The 20716-nt window shown below is 39.3% G+C and overlaps 1 protein-coding gene, 1 non-coding gene and 1 pseudogene across 2 annotated transcripts; all 3 read right to left on the bottom strand.

Moving 5' to 3' along the window:
- Positions 1-1318: 1318 nt before the first annotated feature.
- LOC122670629 (ubiquitin-60S ribosomal protein L40) lies at positions 1319-6192 on the bottom strand. Its single transcript, XM_043867576.1, has 5 exons — positions 6062-6192; positions 5862-5948; positions 5637-5739; positions 1898-1964; positions 1319-1422 (listed from the first exon to the last, which is right to left on the bottom strand). Exons 1-5 carry the CDS (start codon positions 6162-6164, stop codon positions 1396-1398), a joined length of 387 nt encoding a protein of 128 aa, XP_043723511.1. The 5' UTR covers positions 6165-6192; the 3' UTR covers positions 1319-1395.
- Positions 5092-5222, bottom strand: LOC122649231. The gene has a single exon (XR_006331205.1). It is a non-coding gene; the product is annotated as a small nucleolar RNA snoR86 (small nucleolar RNA).
- A 7521-nt stretch (positions 6193-13713) lies between the features above and the next one.
- LOC122656029 lies at positions 13714-16656 on the bottom strand (annotated as a pseudogene).
- Positions 16657-20716: the final 4060 nt, after the last annotated feature.

Consider the following 20716-nt stretch of genomic DNA (forward strand, 5'->3'; position numbering starts at 1 on the left):
CACACCATCATAAATTTTTAAATGATTTGTTTTAATTGACAAATTTGTGTTTTGGGTTGAACCTTACATGTGAGCAAGAGACCTTTGGGTCTATTTTTGTCTAAAAATTTTCAGCTTTATCTAGTGTGCCATGTTGCATAACTTACGGTGTGGGTATAGAGATACCGTGTACTCCTGCCGGTGTAGGGAACCTGCCCAATTATCTATTATCAATTTAAATCCAACCCTTCTGCTTATAATGTAGCATTTCCATAACAGTCCTAACATTTTGCTCTATAGTATCACCACTTGGCATTATGAACTTGTGTCTTTGGCAATAAATTGTATAATATATTTCCAGATGTAAAAGTATACTATTAGACAGTGACTGGCCTAGCTCATTTTGACCCTGGGTCTTTTATACGTGTTTCATCACATGGCCAAGCCCGGGTCTTAATAATGGTAACCAACTTCAACTTTGAAAAAGTTTGGTTGTATGAGCTCAAATTCTCAGCATGCATTAACTCCGTAATTTAGTGCCATTGCCCATTTATAGTGGTTGAATTCCCACATTCGGCACACATTTACACCATTGGGAACTGAGAACCACTGATTCGTTTTCTACTTCAACCATAAAAGGTGACAGTGTAAATGTGTATTGATGATTCAGTAGTCCAATCATGAGGACACGTTACCCATGGTCAAAGAATTCTTCCCTCTGGGTGAAGCAAACTCTTTGTAATAAAACTCAATGCTCTCTTCCACACATTCTTGATGTTGATTCTAGTCTCCAGACGTTTTGGACTTGATCCACCGATCCAAAGATTTTTTGAACCAATCTTGGCCAATTTTGATCCAATCCAGATTACAATCGAGAACCCAAATTCCAAGTTTAAAATCCTTGCTTGCAAAAGTTTGCAGCTTGACCAGCTGGACCAGGATGAGTATGGAAAGATTTAAGTGCTGCAAGTGCCATGTTTGGTCGCACAAACGGCACTAACAGGCTAAATGAACTATAAATACAAAATTCGAAAGACCAGGGAAAAAACTTTTGGCAAGAGAAAAGGCCACAAACCGAGGAGTAAACCAAAATTTCAACCCCATCTAAGGTACCACGTGGCAAAAATAGATGCTAGCGCACCTATTTATCCAGATGTGCCTGCAAGACTTGAGAGAAACTCGACCGCCTCCTATTCCCAAATGTTTTCTAAAATATCATGACAAATGCCTTCCCTAGTGACTCAGGGTCAAGTTACGATTGCAAGAACAGCAGCAAGGCATATGGTCAAACCATGAAACGGCTAATACAAAAATAATAACTTTAATGACTCAAGGTCAAGATAAAATTTCCTTTAGAAGCAGGGTAATATGTCCACTGAGATACCACCATGCCTACCGAAGCCTTCACCATTACATCTACTTGATCTTCTTCTTTGGCCTCAACTGCAATTAAAATAGCAAACAAATAAATAATGCTCATCGCTATAAATGAGATACAATATATAAAGGGATTTCCTTATAGACAGTTTGTCACCCCTCAAAGTGTTAAATAATTTGTAACCTTACGGTTTTGCCCTTTTGGTAAATAATGCTCATCGCTATAAATGAGATACAATTTTTTCCCAATGAGGGTAATAGTGTTATTTCACATATGTATTCAAAATGTGCATGACAATAGCACGTTTTGATAATGACATAATGACATCACTTTCAACTTAATTTTGGAAACTTTATACCCCTATCTTAAAAACATTTTGGGAATAAGACAATGAGCAATAAAAAGGTGTCAGGTTCTATCTTCTTTTTTTTTTATTTTTATACGAAAGGTGTCCAGTTCTAAATACACCTAGAGGTGTCATTTAGACACTCCTATATATTAAAAAGAATAAGAGCACAATATAACACAAGTAAAATGTACCTGGTTGCTGTGTCCACATTTCTTTTTCCTGCAGTTGACAGCCCGGGGATGCAAGCGTGCATAACATCTAGCATAAAAATAACCACATTGAACAAATGAGGTATTAGTATCATGATAAGAAATGCATGTTCAGTTCATATGCGTCAAAAGATACTATACAGCATGATCAAGGATCATCAGCATGGTTTTAAGTACCAGTATCAGCAAAGACTAATCTGATAATGGTAGTTGAAACTATGGGGCATGGGCTGTTCTTTCCACATTTCCACCATGGATCTGTCAGGATATGGTAAGACTGAATAATCCAGAACGGGATTGGTTCATAAAAATTCAATTTTGGATCTTAGTTCATAAAACTGTCAGCTGATTTATTCATAACACAAATGAAGAATCATAACAGCAAAATAGATGTTGGCATTCTATAGAAAATTCTGTTATTGACCTGCAATGGCAATAGTTACAAGGCCAATATCTTCCCAACCACAGATCGAATTAGTTTATCAAAGGGACCAACACCTTAAAAATGGAGCTGGGCCTACAACCAGAATTTTACTCCACACAACTTACAGAACACAAAATGGTTTCTTCAATTTAGCATGCCCAAATCTAACAGTCACTCCCAATCAACTCAACAACTGAAGCTTTACTTAGGAAGGCAGACAGGATAGTGAACCAACTGTTTTCACACGTACAAGAGAGAAATTTGCAGAGACATGATAGGTAAATGGTAAACATTTCAAAGTGATTTAGGATGGCAACCTTACCATCCCACTAGATTTTCTGAATGGGGCTGCAAGGTTAGGATGAAAATAAAGGACAGAAACTTTAAGTACATACAGATTTGACATGGATTGATGGTGGTAAGACGGATAATTAGAAGAAAAAAAATGGGTTTATGATCGTTAGACATTGATGAGATCGTAATTAAAGATTGGAATGAACGAACAGAGATTCTCTGAGCAGCCAATGCAGAATTATCACATTCTAAGGGATACTGCTTGATGGATATGTGTTTCCATTGAGAAAAACGAGAAGTCAAATACTTGAATTCAAGGACCTGGACAACACTGATGCAATGATTGGAGAAGAGATTGGCAGGACTAGATAAACAAAATAAGAGCAGCAATGAAAGGCTCAAGATCAACTTATCACAGGAATTCTGAGTTGATTTTATGCTCCCGCAGAATCATTGGACCGATGTTTTCCTCACGATCCCTTGTCCACCTGAGCACTTGTTCCCTTGTTCGAGAACAGATATTGGCAAGACCGGTGATGCAATCACACTAGAGTGGTTGGACTCATATGGTCGAGTTTGGAAACCCAAGCCCAAACAAATCCAACCCAATTTGAGACCAACAAGGGTTGGTAGGGTTATTTGGGTTTATTTTATAATCTTCATTCTTTTCTTTTGCTAGGTTTTACTTTGAGCAGGGAGTAGAGTTCCATTCCGTTTTAGTCTTAAGAGTTTGAATAGGAATCTCCTCTTTATATATTTACATGTAGCCATCAAAGGAACAGAATTGAATGAAAAGAAGATTTGAGTTGGAGTGTGTTGTATGAGCCTTCTGGTTGGCCAGAACCTTTTCTCTTCACATTCCTTTCTATATCTCAGGTTCGACTTCTCTCCTTCCTTCTACTCTTCATCTCTTCTACATCTCCTCCTTTCCTTTTCGGTTTCTGATGCGGAATGGGTCACAACCCTATTGAATCCAGCCCAAAAACTTTCAACACCCATGATTTATTTGGAAGATAAGGCGCTGAAACTGGACCAGCAAGAGGAATAAAAACCAGTTATGTGTCTGGATTTTGATCTCACAGTATGGGGGTTCTTTGGGGATGAGATTCTAGGGATAAAGTCACCTAGGGTAGGGATTCCTTCGACTTGAACTTCAAAGTGAAAGGATTTGAAAATATGGGATTCAATTCGGTTCTCTTGGGCTGAAAATATTGCCAAAAATGAAGTAATGGTAATAATAACAGCAAATAGAAGAAACGGAGGAGGTCTCGGGGAAGGGGAGGAACAAAGAGATGAGAGAGATGGGGGGGGGGGGGTGAAGGATCACACAAGCCACACACGCATACACCAGACAAAGTCAATCTTGTTCCATATTCTTTCACTATCTAAGTTGTTGGATTACAAGCATATAAATAAGGAAAGAAAAATACTCTCATACAAAAACAACTCTACTAAGATCCTACCAAAAACAATTCAAAAGTTGGCTAAACTCTTCCTACGTATCCTACCCAAAATAAAAGATTACATAATATTTTCCCAAATAAAAAACTTCTTAAATATCCTACTGAACCAACCAACCATACTTGGAACCAGTTCTTGGTCAGGGCTCTCAAACAGGTTCGGCCCAACCCAAGGAAGTGATACTGCATTAGTTTCCATTCCAGCCTACCTTCCCTTTGTTCTTTTATTTTAATAAAGTACTACCTGTGGTGCCGGATTGCATCTCTCTCTCTCTCTCTCTCTCTCAAGTTTCAAATAAATAACTTCTTAAATATCCTACTGAACCAACCAACCATACTTGGAACCAGTTCTTGGTCGGGGCTCTCAAACAGGTTTGGCCCAATCCAAGGAAGTGATCCAGCATCAGTTTCCGTTCCAGCCTACCTTCCCTTTGTTCTTTTATTTTAATAAAGTACTACTTGTGGTGCCGATTGATTCAAGTAGACACTTAAGATCAAAGAAAAAAATCTGGCTGGTTTGGCGATTCAGGATTAGTTCTCTCTCTCTCTCTCTCTCTCTTAATCCACACCAGTGTATTCTTGCTGTGGGTAACTCCCAAATGCAACCATCTTGAAATTGATAAAACTGGAAGATCGATAAGAGTAAAGAAGAGCAGCGTTCTCTCAAACTGCAATGACCATGCTCACACTGCAGCGATGGAAGGATTCTATGAAGATACTTCACAGAGACTTCTTAATCGATGAGCATCCATTTGAGAGGCATGTTTCTCTACAAGGTGGAGAGTGCCATTGTAGGCTTTAGCACTAAACTAATATTCACCATTGCTTTTACACGTTCAAGAAATAGAAATTCCACCATAAATTAAAACCTAGACAACAATTCAGCCATAAATTTTTCAAAGCAACTTTGATTTTCCAGATCATCATGTCGTTGGATAAACAATTTGGTTCCATTTTTTTTAGGCATAAATGAGCAAGGCTAAGAAAAAGTGGGGAAGAATGTGGTGACTTGTTTGAGTTCAAAATCAATAGAGAGATTTGAAAGTCATAGAGAATCGCAACTTTTATACAATACTGCTAACCTCCAATGACAAATTCGCATCATCTTATAATTTTGAAGCCCTTGCTCAGGAAATTCGTTTTTTCCTGACTATTTCAATCTAAATCTATCAATTTCTGAACCACGACAAAGGAGGTGAAAGTTGATCATAAAGAATGAAAGGCAACAAGGAAATTAGGAATCTCAGAAGATTAAGAAGAAAAGCTCTATTGCAAGAAAAGGCAAACGAGGATGATAAGCATCACACACAATGGAAAGATGGAAGAAACGTTCAACACACTAATTTCAAATGGACCTAAATAACAAAAAATGGATAAACTTTGTCCAACAAAAAGCAACAGTAATAAGCCACATAATGACTCCAAACTCTAAGAAATACTTGAGCACGCAAATCCATGAAACACCAATTTGACTACCAGCAGAATACCAATTCATTAAGAGGGGGGGGGTGGGGAGGGGTGTAGGTGTTAAGCATTAACTTACTTGCGGCATATCATTTTGTCCTGGTTATACTTTCTGGCCAACGCCATCAACGACGGCTCAATGATCCCACCACGAAGCCTCAGAACAAGATGCAGTGTTGATTCTGAAAAGATTCATGTACATGCAAATTAAATATGGAGAAAGAACAAAAAGGGGAAGGGAAAGACTTCAAGAATTACAGAAAGAAAATAAGAAGGTCAAAATAGCTCTAAAATCTTGCCCAACCTTTCTGGATATTGTAATCGGCAAGAGTTCGGCCATCTTCAAGCTGCTTCCCGGCAAATATAAGTCGCTGTTGATCGGGAGGAATCCCTAAGAAATTGAGTTAAAAAAATTTTAGACGCCTCGGAATTAGGAAGAAAGGAACATATGAATCGACCAAATAGCTCTTAAAATTGATAGAGGACGACATGCTCAGTAATTACCTTCCTTGTCCTGGATCTTGGCCTTCACATTGTCAATAGTGTCGCTGGACTCAACCTCGAGGGTTATTGTCTTCCCCGTTAGGGTTTTCACGAAGATCTGCATTTTTCTCTTTCGCTTCTTTCTTCTAAATGTTTTCCTTATAAAGTAAAAGTTGTCAGTCCTCTTATAGGGTAGGGCGGGGAGTGGGGTTTCCGGTTTGCCTAAGAGTGTCAATCCGTCGGTTCAGTTTAATACTGGGCCAAACCAAAACCAAACCTTTGAGCAGAAGTTCAGTTTCAGTTTCGGTCCGAGTCGATTCTGATTTTTAGCGTCTTCCTCTTAAGGTGTTATTACCGGTGCGATACCATCTCAGCTTCTCAATCTGGTTCAATTTAGTATGTTACATACATAGTTAAAAACCAGTAATAACCCAATTTTTGGTTTCTTACCAGTTTCCTATCTGATTTTTTTAAGGTTTGGTTTGATTTTTTTATTTCAGTTTGAGTCAGTTCGCTTCCTTATCGGTCTCCAAAAAAATGCAATCTGAACCGCCAAAATAAGGATTTGTTTCGAATCAGTCTGGTTTTGTTTGGTTGGTTCCATTCGGTCCAACTGGTTCAGGTTGGAAGTTGACCCCTTAGGTTTGCCATGTTGTGGGCAGTTTTCGGGTTTCTCAAGTGTGACTTGGTGCAAAATGATCAACTCGTTTTGGTGAAAAAGGTTACTTGATAGGTCCACCAAGGCACCAAGCTAGTTGTGCCCCTAGGAAGGATGATGTGGCAATCTCAACCATTGAATATTTAGAAAAATGGTTACGATTGGTAACATGTAAAATTTGAAGCTTAAATTCAATTATTTACCCTCCCATATATGTTTATAGTACAAGACTAGGGAAAGGGATTTCTTGCTGGGCGGATCAATGATGCAATAAGTGCATAAGAAGTTCATTCCACGGCCAGGAGAATTTAATCCCTACAATGATTTGACTTATCACCTTAGAACGGTCTTTTCATACGAAGCTCGAACTTTTGGGTTGAACATCATCAAGTGATATTAGATCATGTTAGGAATGTCTCACAAACTTGTACCCGTTTCGAAGAATGACCCACTCTGACAGTTTTTTGTGGCAACTCGAATGGAACTTTTTCTGAGATCTGTTATTGTAGCAGAGGGCTTGGTTACGGTACGATTCGACCCGACCCAATCCAATGGAGGAGCATTATTCTTTACCTGCTTTGTTGTAAAGTGAATGAGATTTGGGGTTTTCAATTTAGGTTTTATGGGTGAGAGCAGCAGTGCCGTTTTTGAGTATTCTTAAGAGATCTCCATTGTAACTTTCTCTAATTTATATAGTGAAACATCTTCAGCTTCGCTCGTGGACGTAGCACACCATATTGGTGTGTGAACCATGTTAAATCTTCGGGTCATCTTGCTCTGTTTTCATTTTTGTTCGTATTTTGTTTGGTTTTTGTTCTATCAGATCAGATTGTCTGTGCACCAACTATGTGGGGGCTTATAGCCCAAAGCTGAAGGAGTTGATGTGGACAACCGATAAATACAAGCACGCATGAACATAGTCATTGCAAACCATTCCTAGATATCCAATAGTAGGAATTGCAATATCACCTCCTCCACATAGCAGAAATAGGTGACCTGCTAAGAAAACCTCCAAGTCTCTAACTAGTGTAGAAAAACTTACGCATATTTTTCAAAGCTTGTTTTGCTACTTGTAAACTCTATTTTGACAGAAACACAGGTTTCATGGCGGTCTATCCCTCCACCAATCAAAATGAATACAAATCCATCTCAAAGTTTAGGCAACATATCATCACACATCACTTGTTTTCTCTATAGCATAACCATCTCTTTAGCTACTTCGCAGTCTTGCACACTCACACTCAGTTACAAGTTTTTTATAGGAGAAGCATATTCTTTAAAACTAGTTAAATTCTTACAAGATGTCCTCTTTTGTTTCCTCTAATAAATGATTTCCTCTTTAGCCTAATTTGAGAAGGGGGAGGGAGGGGGGCGGGAGTTTGTTTCTCTACTTTTATCAGCCTTTTTATTATCTTATTGTCGTGAGTGATTCAAGATGCTTCCTACCATATCTCTTTCTAGCTGCATGACTGAAAGACCTGAAATTCTCAACCTATATAAAGAAACATAAGAAGGATAATTATGTAAAAGGAATGTGACCTTGGTGTGTCCAACTGTTAGATTGGAGTCTTAGACACCCAGACCTCCAAAAATTAAGAAAAATGACAAACTATGAATAGCCCAAGAGAAGCAGAGCCAAGCTGTGGTCTGCAACGTTGTTATAGAAGCTATACCAAATAAGGAAAAGCAAGGAACAGGAAAGGCTCCTTGAATCTGATGATCTGGATGCAAAAGAACCAACAAAGAGAATTCCCCTCTGCTATTTTTAAAGAAAAGAACAATGAATATGTTATGATCCAAAGAAAGTGACAATGGTTCAAGTTTTAAAACACATAACTAACAAGAGGCCTGAGGTAAAATCTTTGAAATCCACAAGTAATGAATGCTAAGCACCCCTAAACATTGTTACAGTATATAAAGCTGGAAAATCAACTCAAAGACTGATAATTGTGCATTTTTTAGCACGCTGGAGTGTTGACAGGATAGAAGGATGTTGGATATATGTGTCCATCAAACCCAGTTCGGTCCGGTTCAACCCGGTTTATCTTTGTATTGAACTTTTATACATTTTAGTTTAATATTATCACATGCAATATAAACTTTTTGAGCACTATGTGTCCGTAAGTTATGCTTAAAATGGTAGTCACGATTAGGGTTTGGGCTGGGCACCCTTATCATATGGTCGTCGCATTGAGTATGCCTAAACATGTGATGTCAGGGTACGAATGCGAGTACTCACATGTTGATGTGTGTATTGGCGAAGAATCTACTTTGTCGATTCCCTCATGTATTACTGCCAGATGTAGAAAGGGATAGACATGTGTCACCGACACCCTTTTGCTTAAGGGAACCCTATCACTGCAAAGTGTGATCGCATTCTTTGGTTCATCTATGACTGAAACTCAAGCGAGTCAAAGTCGGTGTTTTGGGAATGCGTGAACGCTTTGTGAGTGAAGGAGTTACTCAACATGGTTACCACTGCCCGATTGGGGAACACCAAGATAGAGATTGTCTGTGTATGATCAGATCGAAATCTGGATCCAGTGCCGTTTTGGAAATGGTTTTGCAAAATTTATTTTACATAAAATGATACATTATTTATAGTTATTTTAAATAAATTGTTTAATCGAGTTTTGCGGGACCCGATCAGATGCACAAACTCTCTTATATGGACATGTACTATGGATTGAGGTTTGGCAGTACATGTGTACATGTCCTAAATTCTATAATGATGGTGTTGATTAGTGGGGGGGGGGGGGGGCTGTATATGATAAATTGTTATCATATAAGGAGTTATTTGGAATTTGCTAATTTAATTGGCTCTTTATTTAATTAATGGATTTGGTGCTAATTGTAATTATCCATTAATAATTAAATAAAGAATCTACTTAATACTTTCCCTATTAGATTCTGCTTCTTCACCTGTGTAGCACTTTGAGTTTAAACAGAACTGCCAAACAAAGAGAGAGAGAGAGTCAGACTCTCACAGGGGTTCTATTAACTCCTACTAGGATTTAATTAAATCCAGATAATATATATAGGGGACCAAAACGCAGAAGGGAGAAAAGCTCTCCACGTTTTTGAGTAGACACTCTCTCTCTCCTACGTTTTTGGTTTCTCTCTCTCCCTCTTATGATCTCTCTTCTTCTTCCTGCTTCTCTCATCTGTGTTTGCGAGTTAGGGTTTGAGAAACCCTAGATCTGTGCTGAAGAGCTCGAGAGCATCTAGGATTGGCTTGAAGAACCTTGGTAACACCATTGAAGGTTCAGATCTGTTTGCTTCGAGCGCTCGCTGGACGGAGAATCACTGTCTATTGGAGGAGCAATACTTGAGGCTCACCAGGTTAGCAGTTCTTTATTAATTCCTTCAGTTTATTGATTATTAATATTTATGGGATGCGAAAGAAACTCGAATCGATTAATTTCCGCTGCGCATTTGAGTATGGGATGGATCCCTCTTACCATGTGATGGACTAGCGATGAATTTCTCTGTCCCTATTGTGATAACTAATTTTATGGGACGCAATAGGGAAGGAGAAACCCAAATAGGGATGCACCAGGGTTCCCATGGGCGACCATAGGAAACCCTAAAATTTAATGGGGCACCCATGGGACACCATAGGATAACCCAGGGCATGCAAAACCCTAATTTTTTTGTATATTGGTTTCCCTAGGGAACCATGGTTTGATCCCTGGACATTAGTTTGGCCTCCAAAGGAAACATGTAATCAAAAAGTCCTAATTGGATCCAAGAATTAAATATTTAACTATTTTAATATAGAAAAAATAAAATCCATTTACTGATGCAAATGAAGCAGGCTTGGAGGTTCATAGGGCTGGACATAAGGAAGGCATTAGGGGGTTGTTGCGGTGGTGTAAGCTATGTGGCAGTGACGTTGGGTTTAGTTATGCCACCGAAGCAGAAGCAGCCGTGTCCGACGTAGAAAATTGTTTTGTTGTGAATCTAGAAGAGAAAACCCAAACAATTATGGTGCAGTAGAAATGGTAGTGGTGTTGGCATCAGTGATGAAACCAGCAATGGTGTTGGCTGTAGATCTCATGGATACAGAGGTAGACATAGAAACAGTTACAACAGTAATGAGATTTCTATTCTATCAAGTAAAAGAACAGAATCACGTTTAAAATATGGGATTGATAACATAAAAGATATTGAAAGGGTTAAGAGTACAAAACTAGACAAATAAATCCATCAGAGTTTCTTTCAACTAGAAAATGTGTGTTTTTGTCGATATCTTCTACTCTACAATACTAAATGAAAACATGGGCACAGAATGAATCAACAATAGCACAGGCCTGCTCAAGAGAGGGAAATGGATCGTGATTGAGAATATGTGCCCTGATCTAATCAAATTCCATATTCAATCCCGCCAGAAAATCATAGACCCAAAGCTTCTCTTCCCATTTGCGAAAGGCAATAGTATCTGTATCACAAGTTGCAGTGAAATGACCATAGAAACCAAAGTTGCCATAAACCAGGTAAAGCATTATAATATTGGGATAAAGAGAGACCCTTTTATTGCATGTTGTGGATCTTCCTTCAGAGTTCATAGCATTGCGCATCATTACCAACCTGGGAATATGTTTCCTTCTCAACCTTCTAGATTTGAGCAGCAAAGTCAATAAGTAGATATCCTTAGGTAATAGTGGGATCTATTGAAGTGAGAAGATATGACATGACTAAGCATTCTTCAGTCTCCCATTTAACCAGAGCAGGACCAGCAGTAGTAAGTTTCTCAGAGGCCTCGGCAAGATGGCCAGAGAGACCACGGGAACCCAGGGCAAGAGAGCAGGATCTCGACCACATCAAGTAATTACTCCCATCAAGCTTGACGGAGTTCATAGGGAGCGAAGGGAAGTCACATTGTTCACACTGTAGGACTACCCCTTCCTGTCCAGTAGATGCAGTTGACTGATCTGACATAGCTGCTGATCACAAGGAGAGATGGGAAACAAGAAGAAAAAATTACCACATGAAAATCTCCAGAAAGAAAGGGAGATTTACTTCATGAGACAGAAGAACTGAAGAAGCCCTTGGTGGGAGAGAAGTAACCACCAAGAGGAAACCGCAAGGAGGAGCGAGGCGGTGGGAGGTGGCGGTAAAACCAATAAGAGAGAGGGCGGCGGTGTGTGGTGGCAGTACCAAGAGGTCGAGAGGGAGAGGAGGGAGAGGTTGCCGGTGATGGTGGATGCTAGCGGTGAAGGTGAAAGCCGAGAGAGAATGGCGGTGAAGGCTAGGGTTTCATGGATGGAGAAGCTCAAATCCCAAAGTTGATTCCCTGCTCTGATACCATGCTGGAATATTTTGGGAATTGAACTTATGTCAATGAGACACAAGCACTCTCTTATATATAATAAAACGTATGAGATACAAGTTACAGTAATACCCTTAGGGCAACACTAACTAAACCCTAATGAACAAATATACCCTTGTACCCATATTACAACAGATCTTTTATCTGAAACAGGTAAGCTTGCTTCCAAACCTATTGACACCCCTATGGACCCTCACCATAAGCTTGGGACTGATGATGGCAACGATCTTGAGGATGGACATCAGTACAAAAGACTAGTGGGTAAACCTATTTATTTGACTGTTACTAGGCTAGACATATCCTTTGTTGTTGGTGTTGTTAGTCAATTTATGCAATCACCCAAGAAATTGCATTGGGAGGCAGCTTGTAAAATCCTAAGATATTTGAAAGGAGCTCCAGGAAAAGGGCTTATTTATAAATCTCGTCAGGGAATAGATCTGGTAGGGTTCTCTGATGCTGACTGGGCTAGTTCTGCTAGTGATAGGAGGTCCACTACTGGATATTGTACCTTTGTTGGAGGTAACCTAGTAGCTTAACGTAGCAAGAAACAAACAACTGTGGCTAGCTCCAGTGCCACAGCTGAGTATAGGGCTATGGCTCACACTGCCACCGAACAGTCTGAACTAATGTGGTTGAAGTCATTACTCTAAGAATCGGGGTTTCCAATTACCTCCCATATGAAGATGTTTTGTGATAATCAAGTTGTAATCTATATTGCTACCAATCCAATGTCCCACGAATGAACCAAACACATTGAAGTTGATAGTCATTTTGTGCGGGATGCCGTCATGAAAAAACTACTGGTTACTCCATTTGTCTCCTCTGTTGATCAGCATGGCGACTTATTCACTAAGTCTTTGTTCAGTCCAGCATTCCGGAAGGGTTTTTCCAAGTTGGGCATGGAGGATTTGTATGCTCCAGCTTGAGGGGGAGGATTAAACCGAGGGTGCCATGTGATATTATATAATAACGAGTCAACGATAGAGGGAGTCCCTCTATTGTGGACTCCATCTTTCTTTCTTTCTTTATTTTACTTTCCTAGTTGTACTAGGAGTTCTGTTAGCTTAGCTTTCTTTTGTTCTTTCCTAGTCTGAATAGGAGATTTCATATGTACTATGTTTTCTATCTATAAATAAGATTGGAAAGGGGGAGACTGCCATCGGTTGTTAGAGACTCTGGCAGAATCTCCACTCCATTTTCTCCTTCTTCCTCTGGTTTTATTCTCTGATCTTGTTACAGAACTTTTTTACCTTCTTCTCAGCAATACTGGCCCAGATTTTCACATATTTAATTGGTTTTATATGTGTTTTTTAAGATTGTGAAGATTTTCAGAATATTTTTGTTCGGGGAAACGTATATGCTATAAAGTTGGGTGGGTGATTCATGATTGGTCATACGTTATGCGGGAAGGATGTCTTTCTTGAAACCCAGTTTGAGGAAACATACATGCCTATTAGAAATCCCAGTTCATTGTATAGTTATGATGCTATGACCTGCCAGACTCTTACCTATCCAGTATCACTTCCACTCCTGCCAGAAGATAGACCTAGGTTGTCATTAAATGCCACTTACAAAGGTGTACAAAATGGGAAACCCAACTAGCAACTTGAGATAGACAGAATCACACAGAATAAGAATCAATGACAATCAGCTGGTACCAAAAGATTTATCAGCTTATAAAAATTAGTTGGCACCATCACAATAAAGTGAACAGATAGCAGCAGAAACGTAAAAATATTTTGACAAGAAGCAGTTCACACTCTGTAGATTGCCATCTTCCACAACTAAGAGAAGCATGGTATGAATCTCTACCTTTTCAAACTTCTCAACCCGGATTAGAGGTTTCATAAGGGTGGTATATGTGACTACATCGGGTATCAACTCCTATATTCATAAGAAGCAATAAAGGTCGGTAAAATGTAGTCAATGAGGAATGTGCAATAAAACAATTGGCCAGGAAAATGACAAGTATCTAACAACATCAATTACCAACTTACATTTTCCTTCATGTACTGCAGTATTGCAAAAGCTTCAGCATCCCTTCTGTCTTCACCGAATGCATTATTAATGAATTGAGGACTAAAACACTGGGCTTTACACCATGTGTTCTCATTAGCCTAAATGTATTTAGTGCTTGGTCTGACAAACCCTGCAAGACATATAAGGAATGTCAGCTTGCATACTCACCAAACTTATTCTCTTGTTGGCAATCAAGAGTAGCTGATCAACAGCATTCTAAACCTGAACAGTAAATTATATGAAAAGAAAAATACTAAACTTTGCCTTGGTTTGGTAATTAACTGCTGACTGCATAAATTTAAGGTGATTCATATGGCTTGAGAAGTCAGAGAATGCATGCTATACATCTGAGATGTCAGATCGTAAGGAACTCTCTGCATGGTTGTAAATACCACACCCAATAAGCTAGCCTAATTTCGCTTTCAAATTACATAGAATTCCAAGTCCCTTCACCATAGTTTGTCGCATTTCTCTTGTGAAATTCTACTGAAGAACCCAAATTTCCAAATCAGAGACCCTTCCACCCCTCTAGGATCAACCCCAATTGCATCAAAACCAAACTCAACTTTTTCTTAAAATCAAGTTGAGCTGTAGGGTCACATTCCCACATCAGATGTCTAATGGCCCCGTTGAAGCAAAGCACCATTCTTGTATTCTCTATTCGCTCTCACCTCCATTTAATTTTAACTCTCCTCATATGGATCGATATTCTCGCTTTTAGTCCTGAAATCAGACAATCCGTTTGTTGCCTATGGGTCTTTTAATGCTTTTATGTCATCCTACTTGAGGAAATTCATTTGCAAATGCACTAACTAATTAGATACCATCTTCCCAAAAAAAGAAAGTATAATTGACATAATTCAATCACATATCCTCTTAGCATTAGAGTTCTATCCACGGTCCTTATCTACTATTATTCCAATCTCATTTCTTATATACCTTTTCTTATAAAAACTTCTCTTTAGATCACCTCCTTTGCACTTAGTCTGTTGTAGATATGGCTACGTCTTAATCATGCCTACCAAATCCATACTCTAACTTAGTCAAGGTTTTTAACTTATTCAAAATAACACAAGGAAAAGAGAAAGAAAAAGGAAAGAACAGCTTATGCAATCGTACAAGAGTGTGACTTGTGTTAATGAAGTTTCAAGATGGACTGTCTAATGGTTCAATTAAACATTCTAATGCTAGCTAGCTGCCAAAGATTAACATGCAATGGGATGAATAATCATCATCATCACCAATGAATATGATGCCACCTCAATACAGATTTTGCAACCAAAATGCAAGACATATAAGGCCTTGGGGTGACCTTTTCCACGATAAAGTTTAGGATGTTCTTGTTAATGTTTTGAAAAAACTTAATTACAGTCCTTATGTGGCCATGTGCCTAATAAAATTTCATCTGTTTCTTAGAAGAAAAAAATTGTAATAAATAACTGCTCATACAGATTCCAGACACACCAAATTCAGGAATAAGAAACATACCCTCTGCGCATGTGCATTGACCAAAGCGTTGTACATTGTCGAGGAAGGTTTCAACCCTGCAGACTTCAAGACCTCCAAGCAATCAACTGCATCTGTAAACCTCCCTGATTGCCCACAAACGGCAACTAGCATGGTATATGTGACCACATTAGGCAATAAACCTTGGCTTTGCATCTTCCCAAGGAAGTTTTTCACCTCCTCCCACTTCTGCTGCTCCCCAAGAGAATTGATCATGATATTGTAGGTTGTAGTGCAGGACAAGCACCCACTCTCCTGCATTTCCTGACAGAGCTCATCAGATCTGTCGTGGCGACCTGACTTGCGGTGGCAATGGATCATCGTGTTCCAAGTAACCGTGTCAGGCTGAATCTCATCTGCTTTCATCCGTTAGAATGTGGCCATCGCGTGCCCGAGGCCGTTATACTTTCCAAAGGTATCGATCATCACATTGTAGAAATGCCTATCGGGGCAGACACCAGAATTCCTCATCTCCTTGAGAACCGAAAACGATTTCTGCCATTCCCCTCTGTCTCGATAACTCGCCAAAATCCTACTGAAGACATAGGAATTAGGCGACGAGGGCGTAATTGACGAAATCGGACTGGTATCCGTCGCGGTGCATCCGAGACATCAAATGGAGGGCCTTATCGAGATCATCGTTGCGGGCACAGGCACCAATTAGGGAATTGTACGTTATAGGGGTCAGGGTCTTCAGTTGAGACAGCAGGAAGTCGGAGCGAGGGCGTGGATGAGAATGGAGTAGAGTAGCTCGTAAGAGAAGCCTAGGTTGTGCTTTCGAAGCCAGGAGACGAGGGCGTAAGCTGTGTGCCGGGGGTGGAGGAGAGAGTGCCAGAATGGGGGTGGGAAGAGCTCGATAGGACTCGGCGAGTCTAATCTCGGTGGGATCGAGTGAGATGGCAGAGTTGGTAACCGAGTCAGATTCGTTGTTCTTAGTCGTAGTGGTGGAACTTGGAAGAGAGGAAGTGTGGTTCTTGACCTCTGTACCATCAGAGTACACTGTACAGTGTACAGTTTACTTGGGATTGGTTCATACAAATTACCATTAATACCTGAATCTAAGAAGTGGGCTAATGGCTTCCGCTCCAAGTGAGCATCCATGGTTTAACTCTGGGTATTCTTTCCCTGCAATTTGGCCGGGTTAAGACAGAGACTTAAAATAGTCACCGGCGAATGATTTATCCTGGTCGTCTTCTTTGCGATGGAAAACTTGACACGTGGATAATAACATTGGTGCTTGAATTAACCACATCAGCCTTCCATACGGTAGAAAATAGCCAGTTGTTCATTGGGATTCCTATATGGTGGTACTTCATGTAGTCCCCATTTAGTCGTTACAAGTGTTTCACCTAGTTTATACACTTCTAATTGTCTCTTGCAGTAGGCATTTTGTTAACATTGTTCACGAGTGGCTGACTTCGTGGCTCGAAGGGAGTTGTCTTTAGTTGTAGGACTTCTTAGCCCAATTTCATTCCATGATTATCTGATCTTTATAATTCGGATATCGTATATTTTTCACGCTTTAATAAATACATCTCTTCTTATCCCAAAACAAAAATTGTCAAGACTGATGTAATACTTCTAATTGAGGAAATGATCTGATGTGTTCAAATGTCAAAATTTAATCCCATGTATGTCTATGTAGTCTCTTGGAAGATGATAGTCTATTTAGGCTGCGTTTGGTAAATGTCTGAATAGTGTTCAAAATTGTTTTTCCGTTCTTTAAAAACAAAAAAACATGATTTTTTGTTTGGTTTGACGGTTCATTTTTTTGTTTTTTTAGAACGAACCGGAAGAATATTTTATGTAAAGAACGGTTTTTACAGCAAAGAACAAAGAACGACTGATCACGCGATTCACGAGCAAAACTCGTGAGCAAGGCTAGAAGCAAGACCCGTGAGCAAGGCTTGAAGAAAAAATGGAAAGACAGATCTTGGGAAGGAAGAGCAGTATTGGGCGAAAGTTGCAGGTCGATCTTCTGATGAGAACAAAGGAGAAGATAAGAACAAGCTGAACAGTGGTTCAGCTCCCAAAGGAGATAGAAGGGTTAGAATTGCGAGAGAGAGAGAGAGAGAGAGAAAAGGAGAACAGAAGAAATTGATCATTTCGTTATCCCCATCTAACCTTTTACAGCAGCTATTTAAAGCTTTTACAATGAAAGACTGTAATGTAACGGAATCAAGAATTGGAGAGTAACAGGGTCTTCTCAATTGTAATAACTAATCCAACAGAATCACAACTTATGTAACCCACTTGGAAATTAACTCTCTACATAATCCCTGAGCCAGCTGGGAGGTCTTCTTTGTCTAGTAGCTTCCAATGCCACCTCAGCTTGTCTAGTAGTTTCTAATGCCACTTCAGCTTCCCTAGCTTGCGCCACCTCAGCTTCTTGCTCAACTATGCGTTGTTGTTGCTGTTGAGTAATATCTACATATAATTTTGGGGCTGTATCACTCCTTACCCCATCAAAACAAACCTTGTCCTCAAGGTTGAGATGAGGGTATAAGGCCTGAAAGGCAGAGAAATCTTCCCAAGTGGCATCTTCCAGTAACAGCCCATCCCACTGTACCAGGACTTGAGGTACAAGCCTTCCCTGTTGCCAAAGCTGTCGTTGGCTCACTGTTTGAGTTAAAATAATACCGCAAGCATACGGGTCAATCGTAGCTACGGGTCGAACACGAGGAGATATACGCCACTCTATTTAACTAACTTAAAAGTAATGCAAAGTGAACCAAATTAAAATGTTAAATTAAACTAATTAAACTCATGAAAATTAATGCATCCTAACTCATAAGAATCTAACAAAATTAAGGGATTAAATTGACGTCCTAACACATGAGCATCTAACCTATCAAACTAAAACGAATTGAAAGGAATAACAAAAACGCAGCCACACTTCATAATCACATAAAAAGAAATAAGGGAATAAAAGTGCATCCACATACCACAACCATATAAAAAAAATAAAAGAAATAGAGAGAGAAGAAGAAGAAGATAGAGAGAGATAGAGGAAAGGGAGAATGAGATTGAGAGTTTAGATAATAAAACCTGGATGTGCTTGCATGAATGTAATTGAAAAGCTTGAATACTTGCATAAACTTACCATGGCCTCCTCTTCTAAATCTTCAAGTCTTGTCATCAACTTAAGAACTTAGACTAGAAAGCTTAAAACCTAAACTAGAATTAAGAAATTACAATCCAATTGAAGACTTAAATTGAAATTAAAGCATAAACTAAACCTATTACAACCATTAAATAAAAATCAAAAAGCAAATTAGAACTTAGAAAAGCCAAAAATCACAACTTAGAAGGAGAAGAAGAAAAGAAATTTTAGTAAGTGAATGAACTAAAAATTACACTAAAAACTGAATTAAAATTGAACTAGAAACTAACTAAAAACTGAACTAAAAAACTGACCTCTTACAACCCAAAGGGCAAGGGGTATTTATAGGGGGAAGAGAAGAGAAGAGAGAAGAGGGAAGTGTAGGAGAAATATTCCCTAAGAAAAGAGAATATTCTCTTCTCCTTCCTCTTTTGCAATGCCTTGAATCCTAAGAAAAAAGAAAAAAAATAGAAAGAAGAAGAAGAGAAAATTGTTTACATAAAACTTCTATTTCTAAAAAAGTAAACTTCTAATTATAACAAGTGCTTCCTTTTCTTTGTAGATATCTTCTCCAAGCAATAAAATCAAAGATGCATTGACTTTTCAACTTTCCATAGGTGAGAGAATATCTTTCAAAATAAATCTATCCCAAGTAGAATTTCAGAAATGCCCTTGAGAAGTTGGAGGAGAGAGAGAGTAAGGGTGATGACTAGGATTCCTTCAAGAATAAATAAAATACCCATTCTGTCTTTCAGAAAACGTGGAGCATGGGGTGCTTATATAGGCCTCACCATTGTGTTCCTTGCGAAAAATCACCCAAAATAGATCCAAATTTCGTCCAATTTGGAGTTCGGGAGCCCAAGATATCTCAAGTTGAAGTTGGACTGTCCAGAGCCCTCCAAATGGAATCTTTCGGGTACAAGAAATATAACTTCTAGTTATTGTGTTAAGGCCCCTAGAATCTGAACTTTCGCTTCACTTTGTCTCCGGCCGACTGTCAATAATTGCAAATAAACCCCTATAGACCATTTTCGCGCTTCGTTACGGAAACGGCCGTAACTTCTTCGTTTCAACTCGAAATCAAGTGCCGTTTGAACAGTTACGAAGCTGACTCGATGGGCTACGCATCCATGCCATGAACACTTCTAAATAGATTAAAAACATTTCCTTAGCATCATCTCCTCCATTTTCACATGAATTCACCTAAAACCTGAAAAGCACAAGAAAACACCGAGTAACTCTGTCCAATGTGGTAAAATGTATGCTTTATGTCCTAAGATTTCACACCATAAATGTGCTCATCACTCACAACGGCTATCGGAACAACTATTGGTTGAGTAGTCAAATTGACAGGGGGTAATTGCAGTACAGCAAGTGGAGGAGTAGGACCGCGATAAGGTTTTAATTGAGAGACATGGAATACATCATGGATTTGTGAATGAGATGGTAACTGCAGTTTATAAGCCCCTGCCCCTATTTTACCTATAACCTCAAAGGGACCATAATATCTTTTGCCAATTTTTTGAGATGGTCGTGATGACACTGAGAACTGTCGATATGGTTGTAGCTTGAGCCAAACCCAGTCTTCAATTTCAAATTCTAAGTCCCTCCTATGCATGTCAGCATAAGCCTTCATCCGCTGCTGAGTCTTGAGTAAGTTAGACTTCAACTATTGTAATAAAAGCCCTCTATCACATAAATCTGAATCCACTGCCTCCACTGAAGAGTGACCCTCAATATAAAAAGGAATCGTGGGAGGAATTCTGCCATACAATGCTTGAAAGGGTGTCATCTTGATACTTGTGTGATAGGAAGTGTTGTACCAAAACTCAGCCCAAGCCAAACATTTGTACCACTCGCTTAGGGTAATCCGCAAAACACCTTAGGTCTGTTCCAAGGATCTATTGACCACCTCGCTTGCCCATCGGTTTGAGGATGATAGGTCTGTCGTACTTAGTGTAGTTCCACTATGGATCAATAAATGTTTCCAAAAAGTACTAAGGAGGATTCGGTCCCTATCAGTGACAATTGAACTTGGAAACCCATGGAGTTTTACTA

Source organism: Telopea speciosissima, chromosome 1 (assembly GCF_018873765.1).
Source record: "Telopea speciosissima isolate NSW1024214 ecotype Mountain lineage chromosome 1, Tspe_v1, whole genome shotgun sequence".
In the NCBI taxonomy this organism is placed as follows: domain Eukaryota; kingdom Viridiplantae; phylum Streptophyta; class Magnoliopsida; order Proteales; family Proteaceae; genus Telopea; species Telopea speciosissima.

What these genes read in the sequence shown, in the direction of transcription:
- LOC122670629 (XM_043867576.1), bottom strand. Translation starts at nt 6,164, where the DNA reads ATGCAGATCTTCGTGAAAACCCTAACGGGGAAGACAATAACCCTCGAG. An exon ending in CGATTACAATATCCAGAAAG is followed by an intron (nt 5,740 to 5,861) that starts GTTGGGCAAGAT and finishes GAATCTTTTCAG; the next exon opens with AATCAACACTGCATCTTGTT. An exon ending in AATGTGGACACAGCAACCAG is followed by an intron (nt 1,423 to 1,897) that starts GTACATTTTACT and finishes TTTTAATTGCAG; the next exon opens with TTGAGGCCAAAGAAGAAGAT.